This window comes from Chrysochloris asiatica, unplaced genomic scaffold, assembly GCF_000296735.1.
Source record: "Chrysochloris asiatica unplaced genomic scaffold, ChrAsi1.0 scaffold00014, whole genome shotgun sequence".
Classification (NCBI taxonomy): Eukaryota; Metazoa; Chordata; class Mammalia; order Afrosoricida; family Chrysochloridae; genus Chrysochloris; species Chrysochloris asiatica.
Genome location: NW_006408532.1, coordinates 2,199,111 through 2,220,771, shown reverse-complemented (window position 1 = coordinate 2,220,771; position 21,661 = coordinate 2,199,111). Strand labels below are relative to the sequence as shown.

The 21,661-nt window shown below is 52.3% G+C and overlaps 1 protein-coding gene across 2 annotated transcripts in view; it reads left to right on the top strand.

The window, feature by feature from the left end:
* NR5A1 (nuclear receptor subfamily 5, group A, member 1) overlaps nt 1–21,315 on the top strand; it is a 24,053-nt gene extending 2,738 nt beyond the window's left edge. The window contains exons 2-7 of one of the 2 annotated variants that reach the window (XM_006834752.1): nt 1,406–1,522; nt 1,662–1,803; nt 3,716–4,347; nt 10,969–11,088; nt 12,906–13,053; nt 21,035–21,315. In XM_006834752.1, the coding sequence (XP_006834815.1) occupies nt 1,421–1,522; nt 1,662–1,803; nt 3,716–4,347; nt 10,969–11,088; nt 12,906–13,053; nt 21,035–21,282 (1,392 nt within the window). In that variant the 5' untranslated portion in view covers nt 1,406–1,420 and the 3' untranslated portion in view covers nt 21,283–21,315. Of the gene's footprint in view, nt 1–1,405; nt 1,523–1,661; nt 1,804–3,715; nt 4,348–10,968; nt 11,089–12,905; nt 13,054–21,034 lie in introns of those variants that run through there. The other variant, XM_006834753.1, reaches the window with a different exon arrangement.
* Nucleotides 21,316–21,661: the final 346 nt, after the last annotated feature.

The following is a 21,661-nucleotide window of genomic DNA, read 5'->3' as shown; positions in this document are numbered from 1 at the left end:
CCAGGTGGGCGCCGGGCCGGCCGCTGCGGCAGTCGCGCCCTATCTCGCGTTCCGGCTCGGGTTCTGCACGCATCCCTCTACGGGACTCCACCTGAGGTCGCTCCTCCGCCTCGGGCTCGGCCTTCCAGAGCCCGCGTGGTCTCCGCCCGAGGTCTCCGCGGCTCCCCACTCGGCGCCCGCGGTCTCCGTTGCGCCCTCCTCACCGTCTCGCCGCCCGACGTCTCGGTTTCCGGGCGCAGGCTGCGTCTCCCGTTGCCGTCGCTGCGGCGGGCTTTGTCTCTTCCAGCGCCGGGGTCCCGGCGGCAGCGTTCTTGGGCTCTCGGTCCGGGTCACACTCTGGGCCCGACTCTACAGGGCCCCGCCTTGGAGCTCAAGCTCCAGGGGGCTGACTCGGTTTCCGTGTCTCCCATCCTCGATCCTCGAGCTGGGCGCCTCCGTTTCTCCAGGTTTTCTCTCAGTGTCTCATCACTCGGTCTCCTTCAGGTTCTTTCGTGTCTCTGTGTCTTCGCCTGTCTCGTGTATTGTGTCTCTGACTCTGCGTCCGTCTCTCCCAGGGCTCCTCTTTGGGCCTCTGTTCTAGGTATCACTGGTTGGCCTCTTTTTCGTTCTATTTCTTTCTGCGTCTCGCCCCCAGGTTTTCTGTTTCTCAGTGTCCCTAATCCCGTCTCTCTTTTTCGTTCTGTCTCTCTCAGCCTCTCTCTCCCCTAGGTTTTTCTCTCTTTCCGTGTCTCTGGTACTGCCTCTCTTTTCTTTATTTCTTTTTCGTTTTCTATCTCTCTCAACATCCTTCTCCCCCAGGTTTTCTCTACCTCGCCGTGTCTCTGACTCGCCATCAGTATCTCTGTCAGTCGATTTTCGTTGTTTCTGTCTCCCCGGGGTTCTCTCTCCGTTGACTCATGTCGGCCAGTGTCTCTAGCTCTCCTTTCTGCACATCTCTCTGTCTCTCCCAGTCTCTGCCTCCCTCGTCTCTGTTGGGCCCGAGTGCCCCATTCCGCCCAGGTTCATTGGCGTGTTACCCGCGGCTGAGCCCTTCTCGTTTTCACAGAATCAGGGTTTTGTTCGCAGATAAACGAATCCGGATCAAAACGCATCGAATCCAAGAGCTCGGATCGGACGCAGCAGGGGCGGCCCTGGGCGTGGGTGGGGAAGCGCGTCGAGGGGAGCATGGGGACTAGGACTGAAAGGCTCGGAACCAGGCTGCACCGGGCACATCCTAATGGAGGACCGCTCCCAGACACCCTAAGGGATGGGCCTGTAGCGGGCAGCTTTGACTAGGGCGCTGTCACGGGGGCAAGGGGACGGGCCTGAGAGGAGGGTGCTGCGAGGGTGCAGAACTCGCAAGACCCCGGCGGACAGCGCTGCCTGTCGCCGTCTGGTCGCGGTAACCCTCTTCCCCGCTCCGCAGACGGACGCCGCGGGCATGGACTATTCGTACGACGAGGACCTGGACGAACTGTGCCCCGTGTGTGGGGACAAGGTGTCCGGATACCACTACGGACTGCTGACGTGCGAGAGCTGCAAGGTGAGAGGACGAACGAGCGAGCGGTCGGCGGAATGGGGTGCAGATCCCTGCTGGGAGGTGCAGAAAGGAGGGTCAGGGTGCAGGGAAGGGAGTGACGGGACCTGTCCCAGCCTTCTGTACAGACTCCTGTCTCCCCTAGGGCTTCTTCAAGCGCACGGTGCAGAACAACAAACACTACACGTGCACGGAGAGCCAGAGCTGCAAGATCGACAAGACGCAGCGCAAGCGCTGTCCCTTCTGCCGCTTCCAGAAGTGCCTGACGGTGGGGATGCGCCTGGAAGGTGCGCGCATCTTGAGCACGGACCCCTGACCTTTAACGCTGGGGGCTGGGTGCACGGGAAATTGAATAGGAAAGGTGATGTAGGAAGGTCACCATTGGCCACCTTGAAGCTTCTAGGGTCGGGTGATTGACCCTTCACGTGATTTCTTGGCCACATCCTGCTGTGGAGGACTAGTGCTGGATAGGAGTCACGTCGAGGGAGGGGATGCATCCAGGTCCAACCTGAATTGAGAAGTATGGGAGGTGAACCTCAGGGAGATGACTTTCTCCTCAGTTCCTAAAAAGGACCCTATCACAGGGCATGAGAACTTAGTCAAGGACCTGCCCTTTTCCTGCCTCCCCCTTCTCCTGCCAGCACCAGTCAAAACCAAAGCTTTTAACATCCTTGTTGTTGTTAAGAGCCATTGAATCCGTTCCCACACATAGTGGCCTTGTATAGGGTTTCTGAGGAGCAGCTGGTGAGCTTGAACCTCCAACCTTGCGGTTCAAACCAACTTTTCAGCTTAGCACATTAACCCACAGCGCCACACCAGAGCTCCTTCAACATCTTTACCAGGGATCAGATCCCACTTATAGGTTGAGTGATATTGGACAAACTCTTTAACCTCTCTGAGTTGCAGATTCCCTATCTGAAAAAAACAACAAAACAAAACAGACTTAATTATAGCGTCTTCCTCCTTCAGTTAGTGTGAGAATTAAAAGAATGTGTGAAAAGCCCTTAGAAAAGGCTCAACAGGTTAGCTGTTGTGGTGATCAATCTTTGTGCTATTGTTTGTCCACCATCACTGTCCCATACTTTCACGCCTCCACACCTCCATCCAGAGCATCCACTCAGTTAATTTCTTCATTGATTAAGAGTCCTTCCCACCCCAACCTTAGCCAGGCCCTAGAACTATTGTTTGTTGTTAAATATAGTTGAGTCGATTTCTGAAGAGCAGCTGGTTGGTTTGAACTGCCAACCTTTTGGTTAGCAGTCCCGTGCTTATCCTACAGCACCAGGACTTCCTGATGAGTGGGAAACAATTGCCAGCAGAGGACCCAGGGCCATTCTTGCCCCCACCTCCACCCCCCAACTCCCAGCCCAAAGGGGAGGCAAGATGTCAGCAGGGAAGACTTGAGTTCTAGGAGGGTGGACAATTGTAGTGTTCCACCCTGCTGGCCCCAGCTGGGCGGTCCGCCTAGCAGACACCTGTTAGCCAAAGTTTCTGAACAATTTAGAAGGACTCAAAGGGCTCAGAGAGCTGCAGACCACGTGTCCTGGCACCTAGAGTAGAGACTCCTGAATGGGAGGGATACTCTGTCTGTCCTGTCTCCAGAGACCACATCTCCAACTCCAGGTCCTGGTTGTTGTGGGCAGCAGAAACCACTGAAGCAACCAGAGATCATGGAACAGAGCTGTTTACCCTGGTGGCAAGAAGATTGACTACAATAGCCCCCAGGCTGCCCTCTCTTGCTGAGTGCCCACCCTTTTCCTCCTGCTCTCTCCCTTCTCCCAGGCCCAGGGCGTGGCCATTCTGAGCAGGGACTGGGTCTTGATACAGCTGCAGAGACACACCTGTTGAGTCCAGCTGGTGACACATTCTTGGCCAGGAGGAGGAACATCTGGTCGGCAAGAGAGGTCTCCTCCTCCCTGAGCAAAGAACCCTAGCCAGTCCTAACCTCATTTCCAACTCAAAGCCAGTGGGTAAAACCCAAGTCATTTTGTACCAGGGTTTCCACACGCTGTCAGTCAACAATAGCAGATACTGAACCAGAGTAACCTGAGAAGGTAGGCAGGGCCTTGAATGCCAGGCTAAGAACACTGATTTAATTTTGGGGCAGTGGGAGCCGTGTAAGAATATTGTACAGGGGACTGGGGCAAAAGGGTGGGTTACTTGGAGGGCCTCAGCCTGACCCTCTGCCCCTACCCACAGCTGTGCGTGCTGACCGCATGCGGGGAGGCCGGAACAAGTTTGGTCCCATGTACAAGCGGGACCGGGCCCTGAAGCAGCAGAAGAAGGCACAGATTCGGGCTAATGGTTTCAAACTGGAGACAGGCCCCCCCATGGAGGTCCCGCCACCCCCTCCTCCCCCACCAGACTATACACTGCCCCCTGGTTTGCACGCACCTGAGCCCAAGGGCCTGCCTCCTGGTCCACCTGCTGGCCCGCTGGGCGACTTTGGAGCCCCAGTGTTGCCCATGGCTGTGCCCAGCACCCACACCCATGGGCCTCTGGCTGGCTACCTCTACCCTGCCTTCCCTGGCCGTACCATCAAGTCTGAATACCCAGAGCCCTACGCCAGCCCCCCACAGCCTGGGCCACCCTACAGCTACCCAGAGCCCTTCTCTGGAGGGCCTGGTGTGCCTGAGCTCATCCTCCAGCTACTGCAACTGGAGCCAGATGAGGACCAGGTGCGGGCGCGCATCGTGGGCTGCCTGCAGGAGCCGGCCAAAGGCCGCCCGGATCAGCCTGCAGCCTTCGGCCTCCTGTGTAGGATGGCTGACCAGACCTTCATCTCCATCGTGGACTGGGCACGCAGGTGCATGGTCTTCAAGGAGCTGGAGGTGAGTCCCTGCCTCCTTCTGCCTGCCTGGCCACTAGATCTGGGATGCTCAGTCTTGGTCATACCTTGGGATGGGATCATCTTGCCAGATTGGCTTCAGGCATTGTCTGAGGACAGAGATGCCATACTGAGATATTGAGGAGCATTTCTGGTCCATTGCTCCCACTCCTCACTGCCCCTGCTTGCTCCCCAGTCCCTCCCTCTTTCCCTTCTCTTTCTTGAGGCTCCATTTCTCACAGCTGCTGCCGCTGTTGTTTCCCTGCCTCTATCTCTTTCCATTGTCTTTTCCTGACATGAAGTTTCTGCTTCCCTGTGTTTGCCCACCCCCTTCTGTCTCTCTCTCTTTCTCCCATTCTCCATCTCTGTAGGCATTTCTCTCTCTTCCTCTGAGACCCTAGGCTCTTCCAGAGGACTAGCTGAGTCCTTTTGAGATTGCCCCTAGGTGCCCAAGCCCAATATCAGAAAGGGAATCGAGCCTATCCTGTCCTCGCACTCACAGCGCGACCCATCACACTCAAATGTCATAGATGAGGGTCTTAGTCTCAGAGTTAGGCATGCCTAAGGACCCTTCTTCTTCCCAGCTGAGGTACAAGAGCTTACTGCCTACATCTTCAGTGCATGATGGCTGGCCCCATGTGTAAGTGTGTGTGTATCTGTAGGAGAAGAACTAGGTGAGTGAGTAGGTGGGAGATTGCACGGCCTATTAATGATCTTGGATGAGGCAGCCTTCTCCTACTGGCTCTAGGTACCTGAGGCTAAAGGAAGCAGGAAAACAGCAGGAGAAAACAAAGCCAGACATAGGAAAGAACTTTTAGTCATCCTACCTAGAAGGGCCTGATGCTTGGAGTTTGCTCCTGTAGTGTGCTGGCTTCTTATGATCTGCCAGCCCCAAAGGCACCCAAACCAACCAAGGTCCTCTTCTCCTTGGCCCAGGTCTATCCGTGTTTGCTGTTCCTCCTTGGGCTGTTCCTGGTGCCCTCTCTGCTGGGGCCACTGCAGCCTTGAGCAGCATTGCCAGTGCAGACGCCACTGGGCTTGAGTTTCCTCCAGGGCTTGTGGCCGGATGGCCCAGGGGCACTGGGCATGGGGGTGGATAAGATGGGGCTTGGGCGCTGTGAGCCCTGGGAACATTGTGTGACCAGAGGCCTGGTTCCTCTGGAATTCAAGAATTGGTGGCAATGACCTCTACTATGGAGAGCCTGTCACGGCTGAGGTATGGTGATGTGCCATGTGTCTGTCATAGGGTGGGACTTCTCCATCACACCACTGCCTCCTGTCCAGGGAGACCTCATGGACATTCCCTTGAACATTCCCATCTGTCTTCTACTCATAGCTGGGGTCCTGGTGGCTTGGGTGGCTTCCCCTCCAGATTTCCCATGAGCCCCTGTGCAGAGGGAAGGAGGAGTGAAGCATTCCTGGACTTCCAGAACTCTGGATCCACACAGGCAGGGCACTTCCTCTGGCTGCCTTCCTTGTCTCCTGGGGGTTTTCACGCAGGATGGGAAGGGCTTTTTCTCAGCTTTGCTGAGTGTTTTTTCCTGCTTCTGGATTCTCTGTGGTCCAAACCTTCCTGCTTCCCCTTCCCAGAGTCTCTGAATTGAGCCTAGAAATATGAACCATGACCACCACTCTCTGTAAGGGAGCCTTGCAGATATGTACCAGCCCAGCCCAGCCCTTAGAGGGACACCTATCAGCCTGGGCCAAGTGGAAGCTCCAGGCTAGTGTCTAGTTGCAGAGCCAGAGGAAGGGAGGCAGAAACTGGAAAGAGTACTGGATGACTGTGTTGTCCCTTTCGACTGACCATTTATCCCCTCCCTCCCTCCACTTCCAGGCAGGACACATCTTTGCAGACAGAAGAGGGTTCTGAGAATAGGGCAGTCCTTGGACCGAGCTCTGGGGATCCTGAAATGAATTGGGCCCAGGAAGTTGCCAGGCTAGAAGAGGAGGCAGATATGGACTAGATGCCCAGGTCTTCCAGAGTGATGGGAAAGGGCCAAAGGACCCCAGCATGAGAGAAAAGGGTTGTATCTGAGAAAGTCAGGGAAGGTTTCTTTGATCTGTGTCTTTTACAGACATCCCAGGCCATGGGAAGAGTAAAAACTAAGGCATAGGAGTGTGAAAAAGCGTCATGTGTGCAGGGAATTCCACATGGTCCTGTGAGGCAGGGTTGGAGAGGCTAGTGGAGCCAGAAAGCAGAGCATGTGCCAGGAGTGGGTCCTTTGGCAGTAGGTGATGGGGCCCTACATGCTAGGGAAGGGCTTGAGCTCCCCCAGAGGCCCTCTATGGTGAGGATGATGTCTTGCTGCTCTGGGGAAGTCCTGGGGTCTTAGCTGAGCTGCCATTGTTGCTGGGAGCAGGATGTATCTGAACTTGGACTCCCAATGCCTCCTTGAGCTTTCCCACCTCCATTTTGTTCCCCAGTTAGATGGCTGGGTCTCCACCTCTGTTTTATACCTTACACAGTCAGAGCATGGTAGATCTGACAGTGGCACAGAAGCTAATGAGTAAAACCCAGAATTGGAAAGAGCTGGGTTCAAGTTCCAGCTCTTCCACTTGCTAGATGTGTAGCTTTGGGCAAGTGAATTTACTCCCCTTTTACTTCCTATAAAATGGGAAATGTTTAAATAATATATACCTCATAGGGTTATTGTTAAGAGTCTAGTGAGTTAGGATAGTAAAATAATTTAGCATAGGGCCTGGCACAAAGTAAATGTTCAGTAAGTGGGGGCAGCAACTTCCTTCCTTACCGTTCTCTGCTGCTATACAATTTCATTTATACAAGGGAGCTTCAGCAAGTTCATGGGGGAAATTCCATAGTATTTTCATTCCATTTTTCCACAAACTTTTCAAAGACCCCTCGAACTTGGAGGTGGAAAGGATCCTAGGTGGCAGATACTGTTTGCACTCAAGTATTATCCAAAGGTTGGTGTCTTGAACCCACCCAGTGGTGCCATGGAAGAGAAGCCTGGCAATTGGCTACATTAAAGATCACAGCCAAGAAGAATCTAAGCAGTAGCTCTATTCTGTAACACATGAGATCAGCATGAATGAGAATCAATGGCAACTTTGTTGTTGTTGTATAGGCTCCTCTGAGCACACTATAGGTCTGTGGGAAACTGGGGGCCCATGTTGCCCTCGGCTTATAAAGCAACTTCTTACCTACAAGGTAGCAGAAGCCCACCTCTATCTGCTGCTTGGTGGGGGCAGTGCCCAGAGCCTAGGCAGCCAGCGTCCCTGGACGTTACTGTGAAGAACAGGCTGGGAGGACCGAAGATAGGAATCAGAGAGGGGGAGGCGAGGCCCTAGAGTGCCTAATGACCCATCTTGACATCACTTTACCCTTGATGCCCAGTTCTGAGGCTCTGATTGGCAACAGATTTAACTGCCCAGATATATGGTTTCATTTAATCAGCAGTAACTCTGTCAGTCTTGGACTGACAAATGATGACCCGACGACCACTCAGCTGGGAGAGTGCCGTGGTCAGCCCGTGGCGTGTCAGCCACAGGAGAATTACAGAGCCTGCTGGCCTTCGGCTGCCAGACTGATCAGACCCCAGGGGGCTCCGGAGGGGCCCCTGCTGGGAGGGAGGTCGGCTCAGCACCCATAAATACCCGTCTCTGAGGCAGGCTGCAAACTGTCAAGGTTCCAGGAAGATTTGTGGTGGGTCAGCAGCGGGGGTGGGCAGCTGGGAGGCCAAATAGACAGGAAAGGTTGCCGAGGGACCCCTGGATGAGACTGAAAATGTCCTTGTTTCCAGGGTGGCAGAGAGGCTTGAGGGTAGAGGCAGAACATTTAGCTTTAGGAGAAACCTTCTGAGGTAGAAACCAGACCTCTTTAGTCAAGTGAGCCTCTTAGCCACCTGCTTTCTTCCATAGAGGGGCTGGCAGCTATAGCCCTCTGTGCTTCTTTTAAATAAAAACAGAACTGGGGTGGGGAGCTCACCTGTGAAGTGTGGTGTCTTTATGTGTGTGTCTGTCCAGACACAGAAACAAGGGCAAAGTCCGACAGGAAAGATTGCTTGGCCAGACTGAGTCCACATCCCCAGAGAGCCAACCCAACAGTCGGCCCACAGAACTTTCTATGACTACCAACGCGTGATCCTAAGTTTGCTCCAATCAAAAGAGGGAAGAATAATTACTTCCATTTCTCACAACAGAAGATTGTGGCAGAGGACACATGACTGAGTTGGGGATCACACACAGGGCTATTGGATGCCAAAGCTTTTACCATCATCTTGCAGATCCCTGACCTGACTCCCCTATCAGCCCCACTGGGCAGGGCTACCCCATTCCCAGGGTCTGAGGTCTGGATGCAGAGACTGCTCGCAGGGCTTGGCCAGCCGGGTCACTGTGACCCCTTCTGCTTTCTGCCTGGAGCTCAGACTGCTTATCTCCTAATTCTCCCTGCTTATCTCTTGCTCTTCCATGTCCCCACCCTCTTGTTCCTTCCATCTGGGTCCAAGGGTGCCTGCTCCCAAGGGCCCACAATAGGTGGTGGTGGGGGGTGTCAGAGCCCAGCCAGGTTCCACCTGGGTCAATCTAGGTGGGTCTGAGTTTTTCTTGACCCAGTGTGACCCCTGGACAGTTACCAGGTGCTACCTTAGGTGAGCCTCAGTTTCCTAATCGGTAATATGGGCAGTACTCCCATACCTCGTAGTGGAGGAGTGGGAAGTCCCTGAGAGTGTTGTGAGCTGCACCTTGCCTGCCTCCTTGAGGACTGTGGTGGGGAGGTTCCTGCCAGTGGTTCTCTGGGCACTGACCACTTGCTGCCCCTTCTCAAGGAGAGATAAAGGGAGGTGTCTTTGAGACTCACCCTCACCATTCCTTATGCCCTGGTTTCCTGCTCTGATAGTAACGGGACTCCAGGAAGAATTATTTGCTAGGAGAGGGAGAGAAAGGGAGAGTTGTGGCCTCAAGGCACAGAGAGGATGGGCAGGAGGCAGGAAGGGAGGCTGGTGACTCAGAGAGGGACAGAGACTGATGACCAACCCCTCCCATTGTCCCACCACGTGGACTCGGGCAAGGGCTGGCAGGCAAGGCTAGGGGAACTTGTCTACTCACTCTTCTCTTTGTCCACTCTTTGTTTTCTCTCCCTCTGTCTACCTGAGGACAGGCCCAGGGAGTCCCCCAGGTGGAGGTGGACAGAGAAAAGGAGGGGACTTCTGCTTTCCAGAAGAGAGAGCCATTCCTTAGCCCTGGGCCAGTTACCCCTAGGCCGGAGACAGTCTGGACTCCAGGAGGCTCTAGATTATAGCTCTGTACTGTCCCTACATGGTTTGGTGATCACAGATTTCCCTGACCCTTCCTCTTGGGACCTAGAGTTGAGCTGTACACAGTTCCTGCCTTCCCAGACACCACAAGTATTGGGGAAGACAGAAGTTTGATTTGGTGCAACCGTCTGTGGTGGAATCCATGTCCAGAGGGTGGTGAGGGCACCCAGGAAGGAGATGGACTCAGGGATGACTTCATGAAGGAGGTGACAAAACTGTAGCCTCCTGGATGGCAAGGGTGGGATCTTCTTCCATGACCTAGTGGTCAAGAGCCAGATAGGTCTGTGTGACCTTGGGCAAATTGCTTAACCTCTCTGTGTTTGCTGTCTCCTTAGAATGGGGTTAACAACTGTATCAATCTCACTGAGTTATAGAGCAATGACTATTAGCTATCCTGGCCTCCCTTAGCCCGGGAAGGTGCCCAGGAAGTATTTGTCTGGGAGATGGCCAACAGATGCACTGTGGATACTGAGGACACAAGTCTGTATTGTGACTTCTTTGGACCACCTACAGCACCATCCAGAGGCTCAGTATTTGTTCCTGTGGAGCATTATGGAGTGGCCATACCTGCTATGGGCTGGGCCGACCCCACTTTTGTGTAATCCTGAAGGTCTCTCATCCTCTCTGGGCCAGCAAATCCCTGAGGACTCTCTGGTTCTGATGGTTCAATGTTCTTGGTCCTGCTAGTCATTGTCACAAGAGTCTGCCCTTCTTGTGCTGTCCAGAGTTGAAGGACATCACATAGGTAGACTCTGTCCTATCCCAAGTGCCCCCAGCTGTGGCTAACTGTCTGTTCCCTTCACTGTTCTGTTCCTGTTGTCCACCTGTTCACTCCCCACGCCTGGCCTTTCTTCAGGTGGAAGCCTTCTGATGCTTCTTCATGGCTCTGTTTTGAACTGCTGAGGCTGCCAGAGGGACCACAGGCTAAGTGGGCACATGACTAATGAAGGATGCTCTTTCCTATATTTGAAGGAGCACTTCACACATCACTTCCCTGGACTTTACTCGTTAACATTTATTGAGTGCTTAGTATATGCAAAACCATCATCTAAGAACTGTGTCCACTTTACAGGTGAGAAAATTGAGGCACAGAAAAGTTATGAAACTCGCTTAAATATATACAACTTACAAGAAGCAGGGCTGAGGTCGAGTCTGTAATCCCTATGTTGGACCCTCTCATGTTGCTTAGCTCGACCCCTGCCACATCTCCATTAAGTTGACACATGAAAAAACTGGGAACAAAGAAGTTAGGTAGCCTGCCCACACAACCTGATGGGCCTCTGAACTGAGTTGGGAGGAGGAGGGGCGGGGGCAGGTCCCAAGTGGGACCCCCGCATGCCTCTTCCTTCCAGGTGGCTGACCAGATGACACTGCTGCAGAACTGCTGGAGCGAGCTGCTGGTGTTCGACCACATCTACCGCCAGATCCAACATGGCAAAGAGGGCAGTATCCTGCTGGTCACGGGGCAGGAGGTGACTGACCCTGCTAGGCCCCGCCCTGTCTCCCACTGTGCACTTCCAGAATGTTTGTCCCAGAAGAGGTCTCTGGGCCTCTCCAGACCTGGCCCTGAGCACACTGATTATCAGCTCCTTCCCCAAGTTTATGGGACACCCACTGGTCAGACTTCCTTGTGGCCAGCCTTGTATTGAACATGAGGGACTCTGGGAAGAGCCAGTTGTTGCTCTAGCCTCAGAGGAGCCATGCTGTAGGGGTGCTGGGAGGGCCAGGGGAAGCTCTGAGGGGGTGACATTGGTGCAGGAACTTGATCCAATAAGCAAGGGTTGGTCAGAGAGGGAAAGTTGGAGGCTGGTCAGGGGGACAGCATGGGCAAAGGCCTGGAGAAGGACCTGCTAGGCCATCAGGCATCGCTGATGCAAAGGTTGGGGGCTGAGCGCTGCATGGGGGCCGATTGGGCAAGATCTCCAAGGCCGTACATCCTGGGCATCGGGAAGTCATGGAGGGTTTTGGGTGGAGTGGCCTATGACCAGGTTGTATTTGAGGAAGCACGTTGAGGGGCAGGGAAGAAGTGGGACAGCCACATGATGCTCAAACTGCTGGGGACCTGGGGAGAAACATTCAAGGAGGAAGAGCCCCCTCCCCCCTAGCTGGGGAGAGAAGGTGTAGGGGAAAGAGGGAGGGAGGAGGAGGAGGAAGAAGGTTGTAACTGAGGATCTAGCTAGTTGGGGAAGTCTTATGCCCTATGTGGGGAGGAGTGGGTTGATAGGTAGTTGTGGGGAAGTCAAGACCCCCTATCTTACCCTAGTCTCTGTTCTCACCCTTGGTTCTCACACTCAGAGGCTCAGGCCCTAGAGGGTGGGAAATGGGGACTGCTGGGGCCCCCTATGAGTATGAATGAGAGGAATGTGTGAGTGCATGTTATTTGGGTTGGGCTATTGATGTGCCAGTCCAAGTCTCTGCCATGGGAATGCCCAGTTGTGTGTTTGACTGTGTTTTATTGTGCAGATATGTGTGTACATGTGGGGATGGGAGTGTCTATATCTACTTGCCACCATGCACTGCAAACATTTACATAGTATGTGTCTGTCACCCTGAGATTGTGCTTACTTTGGGCAATTCTGTGTATCTGTCCCCTTGCAAGTATATATCTGTCTGTGACCTTGTGAATGTGACCACGCAAGGGTGTGTGTCTGTCTCTGTGTTCATTTCATGAAGTATGTGCACTAGCCCACCCTTGTGTGCGTGCATGTATGTGTGAGTGTACGCCTCTACTCCCTTGTCCATGTGAGTATGTGGGGGTCCCTCGGTGGCTGCATGGGTAGGTCTAACCTGTCCTTCTCCTGCTTCCCCTACAACGCCCCCCAACACCCAAAGCAGCGTGGTACTCACTGCAGGCAGCCACACAAAAGCCATTTGTTGCACTGGGCCAGGCAGCAGCTCTTTGTGTGTGAAGGACACTTCAGTTCTCCGGCCACCCACCTATCCTGTGTGGCCTCCACTGCCGTGACAAGGAAGGGCAGATGGCGAGCAGACCGAGCGTGTCCTCAGCAGGGCCAGGCAGCCTGAGGAGAGTCCAGAGGGTGGGCCCTGAATATCGGTGGGGCCGGAGAGTTCCTAGGCCCTGTGGAGATGCTGCCTCATACCAGGCTCAGTTCCAGAGCTGGGCACATGCTCCCTGACCTAGCCCATTTGACCCACATTCTCTGACTGACGACTCTGATCCATGCTCTCTCACTTCCATCCCAGATCAGAACTTCTCACCCCATGCTCTTTTGACTAGTGCCCCCACCCCCCTTCCTGCCTCCTGACCCCTGCCCTCTGACCTACCCAGGTGGAGCTGACCACGGTGGCTGCTCAGGCAGGTTCCCTGCTGCACAGCCTGGTGTTGCGGGCACAGGAGCTGGTGCTGCAGCTGCATGCATTGCAGCTGGACCGCCAGGAGTTTGTCTGCCTCAAGTTCCTCATCCTCTTTAGCCTCGGTGAGTGGGCTCAAGTGAAGCCTGGGGCTGGGAGGGTGGGTGAGGGGCAGGGTGGGTGAGGCCCTGGGGAGTGGATGGATCAAGGCCTCATCAAGGGTGTACCAGAGCAGTTTCAGTGAATTGGGGTGTGAGGAGACCTGGCTCTTAATATGCGCCTCAGTTTCCCTGCTCAAACATACAGAGAGCCAGAATGAGGCCTAAGGCAGTGGGGCTTGCCCTTCATGGACAAGAGTCCCATCTGAAAATCGGATTAATTTCTGACTGAAAGCTCTAGAAAAGTGCCATGACACTCCAAAAAATGAGTTTTCCAGCTCCCACCCAGCGCCCCTGTTAGTCCTAACTCTGTTCTTTATGGGTGGGAGCACATGCTGTCTTTGGGACTCACCTCTCCATCCATCCATCCATCCATCCATCCATCCATCCATCCATCCATCCATCCATCCATCCATGCCTTTGTCCAGCCTCTGCTGTGGGGATAGAGCAGTGAACAAAATCGACTCAAAGATTTCTGCTCTTGTGGAGCTGATGTTCTCGTAGGGGAAGAGACAAAAAGCATGAATATGATGACTAAAGTATGCATATGATTAGTGAAGTCAATGATTAGCAGAATATGTAGCCTGGAAGATGGTGATAAGTGCTTAGAAGGAAATAAAGCAGGGAAGGAGAAAGGGCGAGCCCAGCCTACCAGCTCCCCTTAGCCTTAAGTATCTGGCAACTCCCTCCCATAGTCCTGCCGATTTCAGTCCAACCTGTACAGACTATGAACTTGAATATATACGCTTGTAGTTTATTTCTGTCATGTGTGTGAACAATTTGTGTGTGGCTGGAGAGTGACTGGGGAGGTCTTAGGGCATAAGGGATTTGGAGTGGTAGGGTAGGCAGTGCTTGGAGGCACACAGCATTGGAGTATGGGGGTCTGTGTGGGTCTGGGTGGTTTGTGAGGTGATAACTTCCTGACCTCTTTGAAGGTCCTGTGGAGACCTTCTTTCAGCTACCTATCTGCTTGGCCAGGGCTCTAGCTATTCTCGGGTGCCCCCTGCAGAGTGGGACAATTTCTTGGATTCCTAAATCACAGGGGTCATGGACACACAACCTGCAAGCCCAGTCTGCCTTTGCACCAAGGCCCCCAGCTCTCGGGCCTCCATCTGGTGGAAAATCCAGGCCTCTACCTACTGGGGGCAAAAGGAAGGAGCAAAGATGAGCTTGCTCCTTGTGCATCACCATGGGCTGCCATGCTCAGACCTCTGTCCTGTTTTCCACATGAGGCAGCTGAAGTCTGGGACATGAGAGAGTGACCACAGTGCTTTCCGGGAACAGGCTGGAGGGGTGGGACAGAGAGGGGAATGTGCATGGGTGAGCGCACGCATGCATGTGTACACACCTATGCACAACAGGTGGAACAGCTACCTGACAAGATGGATGGGTTCTCTCTCTGGCTCTGAGCACTTGAGCAAGTCACTGTAAAATAGAATTCCCCAGTGTTCTGCATGTGACCTGGCCCCTTGTAAGTGTGCATCACATAATTAATTATGATTATCCTTCTTCAGTTAGTGAACATGTTACTGAATGAAGTGAATGAACAAACGAAGTCAGTCTCTTGTCTCCCAGGCTGTGTCTCTCCATGACGCCCTGGCTCAGAGAACTTGCCATTTTTATTGCACGAAGTGTGCTTGGCAGGGCACCTTGTCTATGGGGTCTTTCTGAGGTGGGTGGGGAGAGCTGCAGCCCAGCTGGCCAGAATCTCCAGTGAGGAGGGACTGCCAAGGGAGAAAGAGTTCCCCTTTCTCCTGACAGTGCTGGGACCTGGATCCACCTAGCTCCTGGGAGAACAGTGAAGTGGAGGCCACGTGGGTCCCAGGCGCTTTGGCTGTTAGGTTCAAGTTTGGTGAGGAGCCTGAGTAGTCCAGTGTGATCAGGGTTGGGCCGGAGAAACCAACTCCGCTCAGGCTGTTAGGGAAGGCTTCTTGGAGGAGGAGCCTCTGGGCTGAGCCTTAGAGTATGAGTAGGAGTTTTCTGGATGAAACAAAGCAAGTAGACAATGGTGAGTTAGAACACGGGTACACAAGGTTCTTGTTTAGCTTTAACTTCAGTGCAAGAGACGAGCCCTAGTGATGCTGTAGGATAAGCACTGGACTGCTAACCACAAGTCCACAGTTCAGACTTACCAGCTCTTCTTCAGTAGAAAGGTAAAGCTTTCTGCTCCCTTTATAGCCTCATCTTGTAGATTTATAGCCTTGGAAACCCTATGTGAGCTTACTTTGAGTAGGGATCAACTTGATGGCAGTGGGTTTGGTTTTTTGGTTAGCACAAGAGACGGGCCCTGGTGGCATGGTGGGTTCAGCATTGGGCTGCTAACTGCAAAGTTGGTTGTTCAAACCCACCAGCCACTCCAAGTGAGAAAGATAAGGCTGTCTGCTCCCATAAAGGTTTACAATCTCAGAAACCCTCTGGATCAGTTCTCTTCTGTACTGAGTCCAAATCCACTAGAAGGCAATGGGTTTAGTGCAAGAAAAGGCTCAATGCCTTTTCAGTGATTTAAAAGCTGCACATGCATCAAGTGCAGGTGATTATAATGAAGAAATTTGTTTGGAGTAGGAGTGTTGGTTCAGTCAGTCGGGTCAACGGGAGGGCACATTTACGTAATATTAAAGGGAGGTATGGACTGACTGTATGTTGAACCTTCTCTTGGGAAGGATCTTAAGGAGGGACTAACAGGATCATATCTGCCTTTTAGCAAGGTCCCTCCAACTGCAACTTGGGAAAAGGGTGGCAGGTGGGCAGCTGAGCACCCTGCAGAAGGCCAGACTTGATGAAGTGGACAAAGTGGGCTGGGATGAAGTGGACAAAGATGGGCAAAACCTGCCCAGAGTCTGGATCGCCAGAGTTGGGCCTCCATGAAAACCAGGCCTAGAGAGGGGCTGCGCTTGCCTGTCAACTTCCAGCTGCTGTGCTTGGCGTCACCCTCGGGCAGCGCCTCCCTGGGCTGGGCAGCCTGGACTCATGGGATGAGTGCCCCCCTCCCCCCCCCCCACTCAGCACCTTCTTCTCGCCTACCTCTGCATAAGGGTGCCATTTGGCATATAAATAGCCGTCTCGGGTGCAGGCACAGAGGCAGGTAAGGAGGTTTAATTAAAATTAGTGCCTCTCCTGGCAATCACCGTGTTTATGAAGATGGGCCCGACTGGCATTGTTCTGCCGAGGACTTAATCGAAGCTTAATGGATTGACCTAACATTCGATTTCCTGATTTCCATTGAGGCGGCGGCAGCAGCATTCCCTTAAGCGTTTGCAATTTACCCACTGCTCTGCGCCAACAAAAGGCGGCCTGAATAGCAGCCCCACTCCAGGGGCCATTGTGCGCGGGGGCGCCTGCCTGAGTCACTGCTATTGGGACAACATTCTTTATGTCTTGCTGGAATGAAAGGATTATTCAAATATTCAATTAAACCGTGAAAAGGGGGCTTTTCTGAGAACCTGGGGGCCTGGCTTCGCAGAGTTAGCAGGCTGCTCTCTGAGGCGGGGGTGTGGGGGTGTGACAGTGTGAGGGATGAGGGATAGGGGTGCTGAGGGGGCATCTCCCAGCCCCCTCCCACCTCCAGGATTGCTGAGGAGATGAGCAGGCTGGAGGATGCCAGTTCATCTCCATCCTTCACTCCTGTTTCCAATCTGAGGCCCCGATTACAGGCACACAGACTAGCTCCAGTTCATTAACCCCCATTTTTCAAATGACCAAAGCCTGAGGCTAAGAGCGGAGGTGACTTGCACAAGGTCACCCAGCTTGTGTTGGAACTGGGATGTGAATGTCTGACACACACACACACACACCCCATCTGAAGGGGAATGGAAATTTGGAGAAAGAGCCTGAATTGCCTGAGGTGTTAAGTGAAGAAGAGGCCAGAGCAGCCTCTGTGGGGAAGCCTTGTTGTTAAGTGCGGTTGAGTTGGGTCTAACTCAAAGTGACCCTGTATAGGGCTTCCAAGGTGGGTTTAAACCACCGACCTTGTGGTTAGGAGTCCAGTGCTTATCCTACAGCACCACACCAGAACTCTGTTGGGGAACCCTATGACCCCAGAATTGGGGGGCCTTGGAAGAGATTCCTAAATTGGAAGGTACATGAACCTGTGTCTAAGCACCATCCCGATGGCTTTGGAATCATTGAGACCTGGGCTTGAATCCAGGCCTTGGTGTCTAGTGTGTGTCCCAGGCATCATCCTGACTCTCTGAGCCTTGAGCTTCCCACTTATAAAATGGGACACTCGTCCCTGCCTCTCCAGATGTCTGGGGGGCTTCACTGAGCTTGGGACAAGGTGCCTGGTGAATAGCCAGGAAATTGGGTCCACAGTTTGAACTGTCCCAGCCCCAAAGCCCACCTCATAGGGGTAGTGGGCATCTCTAGTCTGCTAGGAGCCGAAGGAGTCATAGAGCTGCTAGGAGAGGGGCCATCCCTGAAGTTTGTTTTTGTTCTGCACCTACACCCCTTTGCACCCCTTCCACATTGTCCCTGGTTCTGTGCTGCCAAGGACAGTAAATCCGGTAAAGTCCAGGCCCTGGTCCTCCCTGGCCCCCCGCCCCCACCCTAGCCTAGCTTCCTTACCTTTACTCCCAGCTGTTTCTTCTGGGCCCCTGGACTGCTGTATGTCCTTGAGCTGGTGGTCCCTACCCCTCTATGGGCCCCCAGCCTCACAGTGTGTATATTAGGAGAATTGTCCAGTCTTAGAGAAAGTGAAGGATAAATAACATGATGGCAGATGGGACAGAAATGAAATGGGAAGATGTTGGGATAGGGCTAGATCCAGGAAGATCTAGGTGGGAGGGTTTCCCATGACCTTTGAGTGTTTGGAGTAGGCCAGGACTGCTGTGTACCATTGGACAGGTTGTTCACTGCACAAGGACACATAAGCAGAGGATGAGTGGGTGCTAAAATCTAACCTGCATGACCCTTGCCAACCTGTGTCTCTGTGGACAAGGGGAACTTCTTTCTAATTGGCACAATGGTGCCTTATGGGCAAAAGATAATCCAGAGGGAATGAGGAAGAAATGGCCCTGGTTTGCTTGCTGATGGGAGAGTAAGGGACCAGCAGTGGAGGGGTGAAGGCTAAGGCTCAATCCTACCATAAGCCTTGGACCCAGCTTGGGTTTCCCTAAATCCGACTTTGGACGACACAGGCTTCCGCAGGTGGGCTGGGGGCGGCAGGGGATCAGGGTTGCCAGGAGCATGGAGCCCTCCTGGCGCAATGGGTGTTAAGAGAGATTAGAGGGGCTGAGGGCTGCACATGCTAGGCTCTGGACTCCCCCGTAGCAGCAGGGTTGAGGGTAATGGGGGCGGGAGGGATGCAGATGAATGGCCATTTTCTGAGCCACTGGATGCCACATCCCAGGCAAGGTTGGGCTAGGATTTGAAGGCTGGGGACTGATTGTTGTTCAACTCCTGAGGACCCTGAGTTCTAGACAGAGCACCAGCCGGAGTTACAGCCTGGGAGCTGAAAGAGGCCTGCAGGCTGATAAGGATTTGAGTGACAAGAAACTGACCCTCCCTGGACATCCTTGGATGTCAGCGCAGTGCAGGTCCCCATTATCCAAGCTCTCCCAGCCCCTACCCCTTCCTGCAAGATGAACACTGCTCCAGTCATGACAAGGAAGGCCTTGGAAGCAGACTCATACACATGGGCACTGCTCCTAAGTAGTGAAACTGGGATGTGAACACAGGCCTGTCTCACTCCAGAGATCTTAACTTTTTGTCCCTTCACTGGACCTTGGGTACAGGGGATGAATTAATCACATGTCTCCCTTCATAGCACAATTTCCAGATTTTTTATCACCCTTAACAGAAACTCAGTGCTCCTTAAGCATTTCTCCTGGGACCTGCCCCATTAATGTGCTTGGTTGGGTCTCTACTCCTTTGTCTATTCTGTTCTAGTCTATGGAATTATATAATGTTTGCCCTTTTGCATTTGACTGAAGAGTCTCTGGTGGTGCAGTGGTTAAAGCATTCAACTGTTAACCGAAAAGTTGGTGGTTTGAACCGACCAGCTGCTCCGAAGAAAAACGATGTGGTGATCTGGTTTTATAAAGTTGTACAGCCTTGGGATTTCTCTGGGGAAGTTCCACTCTGTCCTTTAGGGTGGCTATGAGTTGGAATTGACTTATTTCATCCATCACGATGTTTTCAAGATTTTGCCATGTCAGAGCCTGTATCAGCGCTTCCTTTATGGCGGAATGATATTGCATTGTCTGTAAGTACCACATTGTGTTTATCTACTCATCTACTGATGAACATTTAGGCTCAGCTACCTTCTGGCTCGTATGAATAGTGCTGGAACATTGGTATCCAAGTATCTGTTTGAGTCCAGCATTCAAGCCTATTGGGTTTATACCTAGGAGTAGGATTTCTGGGTCATTTGATGATTCTATGTTTAACTTTTTAAAGAACTACTAAACTATTTGCCATAGTAACTATAAGCGATAGAGTTACTGTGGAGATTTCCAATTTCTCTATATCCTTACTAAAACTCGTTATTTCCATTCTTCTAATAATAGCCATCTTTGGGGGGGAAAGTGGTACTCATTGTGGTTTCGATTTGCATTTCCCTAATAACGAATGGAGAGTCCTGGTGTTGTGCAGTGGGTTAATACACTGGACTTCAACGTTGGTTTGAACCGCAAGGTCAGTGGTTCAAGTCCACCAGTTGTTCCTAGGAAACCCTATACAGGATCACTATGAGTCAGAACTGACTCGACAGCACTTAACAACAACAACAAAAATAAATAATGGAGTCCTGGTGTGATGCTACTATATAGGCTAAGCATTGGACTGCTAACCACAGGGTTAATGGTTCAAACCCACCAGCCCCTTCTTGGAAACCCTATCCAGGATCCATATGAGTCAGAACTGACTCAATGGCACTTAACAACAGACAACTAATGATGTTAAACATCTTTTTATGTGCTTATTGACTATTTATCTTTTTTTGTGAAATGTATATTCAAGTGCTTTGTCCATTTTTTTTTTAATTGGGTTGTTTATCTTTTTGTTGTTAAATTGTAGGAGTTCTTTAAGTAATTTCTATATTAAACCCATATCAGATATATAGTTCCCAGATACTTCCTCTCATTCCATAGGTTGCCTCTTGACTTTGTTGACATGGAGCCTCTTCCATTGGTCATAGGATAGACCCAAGGAGGACCTGTTGTTCTCTAAATGGGCCCCCCAGTCCACATGCCATATAGTCCACACTCACAGTGTGCCTCTGTGGTCACAGAAGTGATGAGGCTGATGGTGATGGTGGACACAGTACTGATGGGGGTGACAGTGATGTTGTGGCAGGTTGGTGATGCTGATGGTGATGACCATAGGGATGATGACAACAGGATGATTTTGACCATGGATATGGGATGGTGTTGGTTATGGTAGCAATGGTGTTGATACTGGTGTTAATGATAATAAGAGTAATAATGATAAGAACTAACATTTTGAGCCTTATTTTGTGTCAGACATTGTTCTTTTAAGCACTTTCCATTGTTCTTCTAAGCACTAAGTGCCAACTCTCTAAGCCCTCATAACAATCCTATGAAGTAATCACTATCATTGCCCCATCTTACAGATTAGGACACTGAGAGGTTAAGTAACATTTCCAAAAATACACCTACTAGGACTGGGGGTGTTGTTGTTGTTGTTGGTGGTGTTCATGTTGACCATTATAATTATGTCAGTGGCAATAATGATGGGGACAGGGATGACTGTGGTTTGATTGTTGATGGTCACAGTGGCCATGCTTGCAAAACACACAGAGATGCCAATATTGATGATTGATAATGGTGGTGGTAGTCACTAACGATGCTGGATGACCACGGTGATGATGACATGGTGGTGAGGGGGACATGCTGGTACACTGTTGATGGTGGTTGTGCCCATGTCTTTGAGAACCGTGGCAATATAGGTGATGTCAGTGACAGTGTTGGTCCTGATGTTCTTCCCTTTGCAGATGTGAAGTTCCTGAATAACCACAGCCTGGTGAAGGATGCTCAGGAGAAGGCCAACGCTGCCCTGCTTGATTACACCTTGTGCCATTACCCGCACTGCGGGGACAAGTTTCAGCAACTGCTACTGTGCCTGGTGGAGGTGCGGGCACTAAGCATGCAGGCCAAGGAATACCTGTACCACAAGCATCTGGGGAATGAGATGCCCCGCAACAATCTGCTCATTGAGATGCTGCAAGCTAAGCAGACTTGAGCCTGGGCCAGGTGGGGCAGGGACTGAGGCCAGAGCCACCCCTTTGACTCTCTCAGTTGGTTTTTTTAATTATGCCAACCAAGAAACCCCACCCTGTAGGCCCCTGCCCCTGAGCTCTCTGAAGCTGTGTGTTTGGGAAGGTGGGTGAGTGTGGGCAGGGCCTAGCTGAAGTGGGGTAACCCCCACTATCCACTGGCACTTGCCTAACACTCAGAGTGCCCCAAGGAGGCAGCTGCTAACCACTTCCTTCACCCCTCTGCCCCCAGCTGTCTGTCCTGGAGACTAGAGCTCAGGTCCAGAGAGGAGGTTTGGGATTCTCTGGTGGGTCTCAATGTCCCTTGGGTCAGAGGGCATCCCTTCCCCCTCTCCTGGAAGCAGA